The sequence below is a fragment of the Taudactylus pleione genome, unplaced genomic scaffold (assembly GCF_031769625.1).
Source record: "Taudactylus pleione unplaced genomic scaffold, aTauple2 ptg001827l, whole genome shotgun sequence".
NCBI lineage: Eukaryota > Metazoa > Chordata > Amphibia > Anura > Myobatrachidae > Taudactylus > Taudactylus pleione.
In genome coordinates this window covers 1,848,381-1,860,608 of record NW_028286224.1, presented here as the reverse complement: position 1 = coordinate 1,860,608, position 12,228 = coordinate 1,848,381, and the positions used below count along the sequence as shown (strand labels likewise).

The 12,228-nt window shown below is 42.3% G+C and overlaps 1 protein-coding gene across 1 annotated transcript in view; it reads left to right on the top strand.

Moving 5' to 3' along the window:
- DOCK2 (dedicator of cytokinesis 2) overlaps nt 1-12,228 on the top strand; it is a 966,148-nt gene that overhangs the window by 276,783 nt on the left and 677,137 nt on the right. The window contains exons 19-22 of the mRNA XM_088465050.1: nt 989-1,086; nt 2,313-2,402; nt 4,526-4,626; nt 6,908-7,042. Coding sequence (XP_088321176.1) covers nt 989-1,086; nt 2,313-2,402; nt 4,526-4,626; nt 6,908-7,042 — 424 coding nt within the window. The remainder of the gene's footprint in view (nt 1-988; nt 1,087-2,312; nt 2,403-4,525; nt 4,627-6,907; nt 7,043-12,228) is intronic.

Here is a 12,228-nt window from a genome sequence, read left to right as displayed (position 1 = left end):
GTGACATAATATGAACTGGGGCACTATAATGTGGCACAATATGAAGTGGAGGCACTATAGTGTGGCATAAAATTAAGTAGGGACACTCTAATGGGGCATAATTTGAAATTGAGGGCACTGTAATGTGGCACTGTTTCAACTTGGAGGTGCTATGATGTGGGTAGGGGGCACTGTAATGTGGTACTAGGGCACTATTATACTATAGTTCAGAAAATAAGATAAAGCACTATTATGGGGCATAAAATTAACAACTGCTGCATAGAGGTATCACTCTAAAAGCAATAGGACAGGGGCTTTTACAGTATACATAATCGCAAAGCCTAAAACTATTAATCATTTTATGTATATGGTTGTATGTATGTGTGGGTGGGTTATATGGTTGTTTTTTAAAGCTAATTTTTTCAAATGTGAAGAGAATATAGTTTTGGAAATATGGCTTTTGATTATCAAAGACTAAAGGTGCCTACAAACACAAAGATTTTTTGAACGATTCTCGATAATGATATCGTTTATCATTCAGTCATTGAAAAAATCGTTCACTTTCTGAGTTAAAACGATGAACGATTATCGTTCATGCGCATTCACGTTTGTAGTTCAGTCAGTGACCAACTCAACGATTTTCAGTAAGGGAATATGCAAAAATCGTTTGTAGTTCAAAAAAATCGTTCATTACATTTAGTAAATGGACGATTTTAGTAAACGATTTTCGTTCATTTTTTCAAAATCGTTTACTAAAATCGTTCATTTACTAAATCGTTGTGTGTGTGTATGCAGCTTTAACAATTAGTGAGAGTTCCCAATAGTTTCTTACTGCTCTACTATCATGTAATCTGACCTGTAGTGTCCTGATTTGTTAGCATTCAATTAAAACTGGCCAAGGAAGAGGACCACCATTGTGTCAGACATCTTTATCAGATCTCAGTACAAAACTGTAAAATATAAAGCTTACAACATTTTGACATTGTTACAAATATTTGCATCTTCTTAGTTGGCCTACTTGGACTTCTGAAGTGGCGAATGAAGCCTGAACTTCTGCAGGAAAACTTGGAAAAGCTGAAAATCGTGGATGGAGAAGAAGTAGTAAAAGTATGTACTTTAAATCAGTGCATTATTTGCCTATTGTGAAGGTTACAGAAGGTTCTTTAAAAACATTGTCTACAAAGTAAAAAAGATAATTGCCAAAATCTAGCATAAGACAACACAGTTGGCGTAAAAATTAAGGCCAGTTGCCCATTTCATTTTTAATTTGCTTTGAAATGTCAGTGAGACTGTGTAGTAAATTCAAACACAATTGGCACCTGGATGTGCTACTTTGGTTCAGGAACCCTTTGGGTGTCATTCCATTGACTTCAATACGTTTTACTTGTGTTAAACACATTTGGTTAATGTTTGGATATTTGCATGTGCAAAAGGTGCCCTGAAAAAGGAGTTTTTTACTAGCCATGCTGAGCTCGTAAGGTGAGGCTGGCTAGCATAGCAAGGGTAGTATACGCTCTTACTTTACTCCTGGAGAGATCAGAAGCACACTGTATGCCCCTGGTTTGCTTCAGAAGTGGTAGTAATAAATGCTAAAAATACAGTACACAATGCATACACAATTTAGTATATGGCTGGACAGTGATATTAATAACGTATAGAGTGTTATTTATCAATGATAATTTTTATTAAGTTCACATCAATATACACATGCGTCGGCTTGCTTTTAAAATATCAAATTGATATATGCTTTATTACTGCAGTAATATCACTGTAATAATATCAATAGATTGCAGCAGCAACCATTATAAATAAGAGAGTTTCAGATGCATTTAGCCAATAAGAATCATTATTATCATCAGTTAGGATTTTGCACAAGTATATTCTCAAAGATGTCTCCTGTATGCAGCCCTGGCTCACGCACAATCCCCCGGCGCATGCACAATCTGCATGTAAATACCAGGTGTGGCCTCATGCACACAGAATCAGGCCCTTATATCCTGGATTAGGGACTTCCTACTCATGGTAAATCATACATCCTTACTAACGACATTCAGTATTTATGCTTCTGCAGGAAATCATCTATTCTCTGACTACTGTATATATGTATCAGTTCTAGCATTAGAAATGATGACTTTCAAGTTTGTTTTACCTGCATCATATTTGGAATTGATGGCCTGTGCAGAAATCAGATAGCAGGTATTATTTTTCACTGATCAAGTAGGTGCCTTGATCAGATGCGCTGTTGAGAAGCATTTTTTGTAATAATATATATTTGAAAGTGTGCCCATGTATAGTATGTTTGCCCTCATTTCTGTGCTTTTATACTTTCACAGTTTCTTCAAGATACTCTTGATGCACTTTTCAACATTATGATGGAACATTCCCATTCAAACAAGTATGACATTCTTGTCTTTGATGCTCTGGTAAGAATCTGTCTCTACAGTTATTATGACACAATTAAAACATATTTACAGAAAATTCACTGTGATAATCTGATTAATTATATACTGGGTGATAACACATCAAGGAGTTGTTACAAGCTGGATCCTGGGAACAGCTCTGGAACCAGATGCTGTCACTGCCAGGTTCCAGTGCTCATAGTAGCGGGACCCCTTAGTTAAAGCTTTGGGCTACTTCAGGTGGTTGGTTAGTGGTTAATTAAAATGCAGAATATTTTTTTTTTCTGAAGAGCAGAAGAACAGACTTCAATCCCCCAATGGAGATTTTTTTTTCTTTAAACCAAATATATAAGTTATAGGGCATCTACATTTGTCAGCAGCTATGTCTCAAATTAATTATCTAAACCATTTTAACAATATAATGTATGAGAACAAACAAACAAAAATTGCAATGTTTCTTAAGGCCGGTATCCACTACCGATTAAACAGAACGATCGAACGATAACGACATTCATATAATTCAATCGCTCGTTAATCGGGCACAAATTTGGCATGCAAATGTCGGAAACGACCAGCGATGCGCGCTCCAGCTGGTCGTTTCCGATATCATTCATCGGCCGAACAAGCCGGTCAATCTGCCGATAACGACAGATTGACCATGTTCGGGGATGATGGAGGGTGCCTACACTGAATGACTGATCGTTCAGTGTAGGCACTGCAGGGGATGGGGAACGACAGTATGATTACGATGTCGTAATCGTGCTGTCTTCCCTGGGTCGGGTAGCGGATGTGCAGCATTAGAGCAACCAATTCCGGCATTTTAGTATAAGCTATATGGCCCCATAACCCGGGCATAAATTATGAAATTATCGGCCCGATCTGCTGATTAATATCAGTGGATCGGGCAGATTATTACATATTGTATGGCAACCGATTAGCGATGATCGGACAGCTGGCCATATTGAGCAGTGTATGCACTGCCACGGCCCCCCCAACCGATATTTACCATGTTCCTTCACAGGGGAAGAACAGAGAAATGTCTCCTCCCTGGAGGAGGAAGCCAGATATCGTGGTCATACACTGTGACCTACTGTAAGGCCACAATATCTGTTTGGTGTCAGCCTGGCAGACATTTTATCTGGCAAAGTTTGCCCATAGTTAGCAACATATAAAATAAATATATTTATATGTACATTTGCAAATCATAAATATTAATAAATATGATCATTTCCATAATGTCACTTTACAAGTTTGTTAGTACAGTATGAGCGTCCCATGTACTGGTAGATATCACTTGGATCCTGCAATTCTATATTGTTTATTTATATTGGATCTGCTCATTTAGCCATTCTCCACATCAGGCTCATCTACATGGGTATTTTGGTTTTCTTCCTTATTAGTTATTATCGTTTTAGGTTTTAATTACTGTAGTCTCACCCAGGTGGTTGGATAATTGCTTTCCATTGACACTTGTGTTTTTTCTTCTTCAAGGGGACATATATATAGTATATTTCACGATACATTTGTAGCTTATCAGACACTTTAAGGGGTCAAGCCAGTTAGTACATGCAATGTACTCGCAGGTGCGAGACATTGCGACAACAGGTGCGCTTGACGGCATCCAGAATTCGCATAAAGGTGCTTGCAGTTCTTTAGGGCTCTGGGCAAAATTATGCGAATTCGGGCTCGGAGTGGACCGTGAAGGGTGCGAGATGCTGTGCCATTGCCAGCATTTTAACGCCGTTGCAGCGGCAGCTTGCACCCTTCGCATTGAATTGGATTGAGCCCTAAATATTTTTATACCCTTAGTATTTTCGTTTTGCTCTTGCAGTTTTGGTGACCACTGACACCCCTTTCAGACATAGAACCATGTATTTCACAGGTTTTATCAACCCAGGAATTTCCCGGGTCCCAGTCTGACCTTGATACAGAGCAGGGTCGTGAACCCGGGACTTCAATCCAGGTCATTTCTACTCACATGTAGAAAAAACTGGGTCGATGCATGTTCACAGCAAAAAACGTGGGTTTTTGCTGTATATGTGAATGGGGTTTGAGTTGGGTGCTATTTGCAGAGACACCACTATGTACTGTTGATGACTTCATTTATTCTAAACTTATTTGGTAATTTTAATTTATTCTACTTTCAGATTTATATAATTGGACTAATCGCAGATCGGAAATTTCAACATTTTAACACTGTATTAGAAGCATACATAAAGCAGCATTTCAGTGCTACATTAGCCTACAAGTAAGTCTTTGTGTTATCTGAAGATCCATCCTATAACAGGGGGTGCGGTGGCTAGGGTTCCCAAAGGTAAGGGTTCACGTTGCCACCGCACCATCTACAATAGCAGGCATGCTGGCACTTGTAGTTCCACTGTAAATTACAATAGTTTGGAACTCTATAACACATTATTAACCCTCGTACCCAACGCTCCAGGGGTGCGGGGAAGAGCCCCATGCTTCAGCCTAAGCCTGGGCTTTCGGGAGAGGGGGGACCCCACCTCCCCTGAGATCCCCGGCTTGGGCTGACCAGTGTGTGGTGTTAATGCTTTGGTCCTGGAGACCCGGTGATAGAGTTTCCTGGCTGTGGCATTACACCCCGGTCCGGTGCTGGTTTTAAATATAGGGGGACCCCTATGCATTTTTTCCCACCTATATATAAAACCTGGTTCCTAAATTACAAGCTTTTCCCCCTGTAATTTTAGGAACCAGGGCCCTCATTCAGAGCCGTACGCTCTGAGCAGAGCGCACGCTCTGAATGAGGGCCGGCCTCCATGAAAATGGAGCGTCCTCCTGGACGCTCGTATAGTTGTGGGTGACCACCCACAGGCTATACGAGCGTGCAATTTGATGGCCGCGATGGTCTTGACCATCGCGACCATCGAAACTGCAAGCCGGAGCCTGCGGTTGAGGTTTTCAACCGCAAGCTCCGGAGTGATTTTGGCTCTATCAGAGCCAAAATCACTCCCACTGACATCACTAGTGATGTCAGTGGGCCGGCTTCTGATGGGAGGCGTTCCCGTGGGAACGCCCCCGTCAGGGAGGCACGCCCCTGGCCTACCTCTGAATGAGGGCCGCCCTCCATGAAAATGGAGCATCCTCCTGGACGCTCGTATAGCTGTGGGTCACCACCCACAGCCTATACGAGCGTGCAGTTTGATGGCCGCGATGGTCTTGACCATCGCGACCATCGAAACTGCGAGCCGGAGCCTGCAGTTGAGGTTTTCAACCGCAAGCCCCGGAGTGATTTTGGCTCTATCAGAGCCAAAATCACTCCCACTGACATCACTAGTGATGTCAGTGGGCCGGCTTCTGACGGGAGGTGTTCCCGTGGGAACGCCCCCGTCAGGGAGGCACGCCCCCGGCACGCCCACCAAAGGGGGCGTGCTGTCAATCAACATCGACAGCACGCCCCCTTTGATCAGACACAACGAGCGAAGGACTTTCCTTCGCTCGTCGCGTCTGGCGCATGCGCACGACGGAGCTCCCTCCGTCGTGCGCATGCTCAGTCCAGAACATCGACCCACTTGCGGACGGACAGCCGCTCGCGAGTGGGTCTGAATCAGGCCCCAGGACTGGCCGAGCAGTCCGGTGCTGGTTATGTCTTTTTTTTTACATTTAACTCGTTTTTTACAGGTATAACACACAAGCGGCCTTCACATATCTCACTGATATGTGCAGGCTGCTTGCTCAGGAGAGTTTTGCAGAGAGAAAACATTGCAATCTCGGGTGAGTAATCTCATCTAAACTTGCTACACGGGGGATAAATCGCGATCTGCTTCACCATCGGACAACTCACTTTCAACTAAACTCACTTTTTAATAAATTTGCGAGTTTAAAAATGGGAAAATCACAGAGTTTTGGCGATGAAAATCGAGTTTAAAAAAATACAAACTCGATCAGACTCGAATCTTAGTAAATTTACCCCTAAGTGTATTGTGATTCCTCACCTTCTGATTTGCCAGATAGATGCGTTTTGTTCCTGGTGGGTTTATGCCGATTTTGGTCATAACCTAATGAAAAAAAACAGATGGACATTGACGATTTACACAATCCCATCAAAACCACTGAATAGTATGGACATATGTACAGTATATGATCAGTGTACAGGCCCATGATTGCAGAAAGAGAGTTTAGTTGTACTAATGAATTGCTGGCATAAGGATTGACAAGCGGCGATTACAAATAAACTAATTTACATACATATAGCCATGCTCATTTAGTAAAACTTACAAGTATTATATGGAATTTATTTGTTCTGTGCAGCATTGTAGCTACTTATTTTTATTGCATTATTTTTGTAATAGCCACCCTTCTGTGTTCATTAAAAAATGACGTTTTGCAGTTTCTTCTTGCTATAGCATAGCCTGTATGGTTAATAGCAACATAATAAATCTGTGTTACTCAAGCACACCTTTTCTACAAATGAGTGATTACGAAAGAGATTTTACATTCATATTATTCGCCATTTTTTATTTAGCGCGGCACTGAAGCATTAACCTATTTGCAAAATATTTTCTTGACAGGAAACTAATGACCGTTTTGAAGAAATATTTAGATGTTTCCAGCAGGGGAGAGCAGTGTGAGCCAATTCTCAGGACTTTGAAAGCATTGGAATATGTGTTCAAGTTCATTGTACGGTCGAGAACATTATTTTCACAGTAAGCATCTTTATTTTGAAGTACCTTGTAATTGATTAGTACTGCTATACCACTGAGATGTAGTATTATTGCAAAAGGACTTGCAAAATGTATAGCACAGTAATGATCAAAATCTACTCTGGGATGCTAATGATAAACTAGAGGGTTTAGAGGATTTTTGGCACAATTTATTTATGTACATCAGTTGCTCAACTTAAACGTATACAATATTGCTTTACATGGGAATTTGTATCTAAATTGCGTATCGAAAGCAATTTTTTTATATAACTATTACAAGTTTCATGTCACTGTGGGAACATTTCACGTCTCAGTTTTGTTTATTACTGTAAGTAATGCGTTGTTAAAATAGTTGATCTCAGACTGTTCATAAAATTTTACTCTATTTCCTATTCATAATAGCTTTTTAAGAAAATGCCTTTGTTTAGAACAATGGCCCTCATTCAGAGCCGTACGCTATTTGCGGTCGTTCGTTTAAAAACAAGGGGTGGCTATTCAAATGATCCGTACGCACATTGCAGTCTGTTCACGCCTCTAAGTCTGAACGAGCGAGCAAAACATACGCTCGTTTATTTGTTAAAAACGCCCCCTGGCCGCACGCATCCTACGTCATGTCCGCTATTTATTAGATTAATCGAGTACATCGACCAGCGTATGAACTGCTCGCTATTCTTGTGGTTGGTGTTTGCTACCACAAATTTGCGTGCAGTTCGGGCTATAAAATAACCCAGTGACGTGGTCAATGACGCTGCTGTTTTAAATATACACACCCATAAAACGCCCGTTTTGACCTTTAAGCACGCCTGCGTTCGGATCTCCACTCCCCATTTTCAAGCACCTTCCCCTGTTACCACCCACATACGCCTCATTCTGTCACTCAAAATAGCCGGCACTCGCTATATAGCGTACAAAGGATTTTCGGCCGCACTGACTGGTTCGCGCATGCGTACTAAAAAGCGTACGCATGCGCAGATGTGCAAACATCGCTCGGAACGAGCGTACTGTTGTTAACGTGCGGCTCTGAATGAGGGCCAATATCTTTTGGACATTATCATGATAAAATAGTAAAACCGCAGTATAATTCATAATTTTTTTTTCCACAAAAATACCCTTGGAGTTTTTTCACTTGGTTACGCAGCTGAAACGCACATTCTTCTGCCAAGTTGTGGTGCTACTGCCAAGATTATACAATTGCAGGTTCATCTGTAAGAGAAGTTCTGTAGTCACATTAGTCATCTTTTGTCACTTAGTTTATGCTGGAAATGAAATGTATCATACTGGCCATGACAAAATGGTTTTATGTCCTTTTGCTCTGATTCATAACTTCAAAGGGCACAACTTCTATTTTTAAAACATGTTAAACTACACCTGTATAAAAGCCTTTTCTATCTTGTGTAAGATCTCAGTACGCTTGTATCTGCCCATACCTAAGGGTGATACTGCGATTCAGATGGGCAAGCGATTGTTTGCCATTGCGCATGCGTAAAAGCTGCACTGCGCACACAAAGCAATTGTCTTGCGATTCTGCATGCATAGAGAGCCCATTTGCAAGTATTCAGTGTGGGGGGGTAACGGGGGGTGGTTAGAAAAACGCAGGCGATACCGCCCTCCCACACGCCATTGCGTTTACATATGCAGCATGAGAGCCTTCTGCGTGTCAGGAGAGCTGCAGTGTTAGCGGTTGTCAGACCTGCCGCAAGAGCAAGATGGCTGCTTGATCTGCGTCGATGTTATCGATATTTGCACAGGTAAACGATGTCGTATGCATATGAGAAGGCAGTGGTGGGCATCCTTATGCTCTGGTAAGCAATTTTTCGCAGCTGCGTTCTGTGTATTATCTCTGAATCAGCACCCTAACAGGACAGATTTTAATGATATCCATGGCTGGGCACAGATGGGTAAATCGTTTTGACTGAGATACTAATTAAGCCACCTATGCTCAAGCATGAATATCCTTAAAACCTGTACTGTTAGGTTGCCTTGAGGACCAAGTATGGGAACCACTGCGATAGAGCCTGATGGAAATTTGGAAGGTACTACAATCTGACTATGGGCCCGATTCAGAGATGTACGCTAACCCGATGGTTAATGCACAGCTTCAATTGACAGAGGACTGCGGGGGCGTGTCTACAGTGACATCATGAGGGGCGTGCGGAGGGTGACACCAAAATGCCGTCTCCTCTGCAGTGACAGGAGCCTGGTGCTGCAGTGTGACATTCTCCTGCAGCATCCGGCTCCTGTCATAGAAGAGGAACCGACAGTGCAGACAGCCCAGTCTCCGGGGGCAGCCCAGCATCTCCGGCAATGCTGGGCAGCCCTCGGAGTGAAGTCATTGGGATCCGTAGTGAAGCCACACCCGTTTATTTTAGATCACCCTCCCGTTTTCGGGTGCAGGTGCTCCTACGGCGCTCTGATATAGTCAGAGTGCACACCAGGTGTCACCAGACCCAGTGACGCCTCTGTGTGTCTACCCAGTTTTCCAGGAGGGACGAGGCCAGGGTCTGCGTCGGTGGACGTAGATTTCTTGACCTCACGAGGTTTCTCCCATGATCTACATAAAATACCCTGTAATGCCATATAAGTTAGCAAGTAAAAAACATTTTTTCACATAATTTGCAGGGTCATTTTTCACCAAAGTACGCAACCTACAAAAAAAATTCCGCTTATTTATTATTAGAGGGGGTGTTCAAAGGGTTCTTAAAGAAATTCCCAAATTTTTAGCCAAAAATAGGGATTTAGCATTTTTTTTTCTCCTGGTCTGGGATGGAGAAAACTTTTCTCCAGTTTTTTTTTTGCCTGTTGCCGTTTTCACCTGTTTTTGGCAACAATTTTCGCGTTTTATTGGCTGTGGCGAAAAAAACTGCAATTTTCGCAGCTAATTGTTGTTTTCATGGCTAGAGTTTTTACATTTTACACAACCCCTGAGCTTTAAATATCCAAGTTGATTGTGTAACATTCATAAAATAGAACTGAGTACAAGCAATTGTCTTCTATAATTTTACATGTCAGGCTTCAATTGTGCCTTTGCTATGTTTTTTTTAGAGGATTTCTATTATGCTTGGAAACAATTGCATATTGACTTATGAATGCAGTTAGTAGGTAGCTCTTTCATATAAAGCTACAGTACTTGAACTGTCGGTTTCTGTCATTATTTAATTTAATAAATGTCTCATTATTGGTCCAAATGCAATTCTGTTTTTTCAATTTATTACATAATGGTCACCTGTAATGTTTCTGTGAAAACATTAATATAATCTAAGAAAACCTGGTGAACAAGCCATGGGTGTACTCTTATCAGCTAAATGAAGGTATGTAGGTACGTTCCTCAAGGTCAGATGAAGTTGGTCAAAGGATGACCACTTATAATGAAGCCCCACGTCTGACTTGTCCATGTTTGATGGTGACAATGACTAACAGGTACTAGCTATTTGATAAAGATATTGCATGCTTTACTAAACTTCGGTAAGGTGAGGAAAATAACAATATCCAGTTAAAGTGTCTGACAGTTTTCCAGTTCTCTCGCTGTATTTTTCTAAGTCATGCTGCTTGCTGTCTGGACCCTGCATCATATCATGCAGGTGTTAATAAAAATGATTACTTCTACCTGAGCTACACACTGCCAGTCTGGCAGGGGACTACAGTGAATATGGTAGGAGATTGTCCGTGCCAGAGAGGGTAGTCTGCCAAAGGTTTGGGGTGTTCAACTGGGATCTCAGGGACTGACCAAGGTGGTCCCGATAGGGGTGCAATGTGAGGAAGAAGGGAGTGGTTCCATAGCTTCTCCAACATTCTAAAAGATGTGACTTGAAGTCCAGAGATAATATACCGAAAATAAAGAAAAGTGAAATAAAGTGCACACAGTGTTTAACCGGTGTAGGGGGACCGGTATATAATACTCACCAATTATCATATAGAATCAGGCATTAGGTAATCTCATACTGTTACCTGACGGTGGTTGCATGGCAATGATGTGTGTCGTGTTGCTTTTTTGTGTGATCTAATCCTTCTTCCCGGTGCTCAGAAAAGGTTAAAATGGAGAGACATTGGGACTCATTCAGAGCTGGATGCAAAGGAGATTACGCAAGCAGATCGAATGATTGTTTATTTATTGCTCAGGCATATCAGCCGCAGCAATCACATTGCGACTACGGGCGTACAGAGGAATCCATCGCAGAGTGAGTGACAGGTTGTCAGCGTTTGGGGTTGTCTAAAAAACGCAGGCCTATCTGTCTGTTTGAGCGTCGTTTCATGGGCATGTATAAAGTAGCCACTGTGATTGCATACGCAGCTCTGCGTGTCAGAAGAGCTCCCAAGCTTGCGGAAGGTCAGACCTCCAACAAGAGGAAGAAGGCTGCTCGATGTCCGTCGATGTTACCGATATTCACGCAGGTGAGCGACGTCGTACGCATATGAGTAGGCAGCAGTCTGCGTCCTCACGTTTGGGTAAGTTTTGTAACCATTAGCTTATTTTCGCAGCTGCAATGCGTACGAAATCTCAGCTGCGATCACATTAGTGTGCGTCTCTGAATCAGGCCCATTGTGTCTAATGTGTTTACAGATGGAATCCATAATCGACTTTTTTGTATATCGTACTCACCCTTTGATGATTGATTATGTGCATTGACATTCATTTGTAGTCCGTTGTCCATCAGCTTCTAACTCCCTCACTGGCAGCATTTGCAAGTATAATACACATTTTATACTGTGTTTCTTCTATATATGGACACAACTGCTATTCCTAACATCTATTACTGGGATCCCTGCTGGGACTTGCAGTTCCACAGTAGCTGAAGAGTCACAATTATACTAATACCAGCTAAGTGGGATTAGAGGGTGGCTTATGCTGTGCCTTAAACCCCTCTTTGTTATCCCTATACACAGGGCCGTAGCTATGGTAGTGCGGCCGGTGCCATCGCGCAGGGCACCACAGGTCAGGGGGTGCTATTTGGGCCTGTCAAATTTCTGTTTATTATCATTCTCACTTGTAGCTTCCTCTTATTTCATCCCCAGCATCTCCTGGCTCCCCCTATCTCTTCCCTGGCCCTTCCCCATGAGTACATTCCCCTTTTTTGTGTGCATTATGTCCCTTTGAAAAATGAGGGGGGCGCCAATGCTCTTTCTGGCACAGGGCACCAAAAAGTCTAGCTACGGCTCTGCCTACACACAACTCTCTCATCTGCCTCCACCTC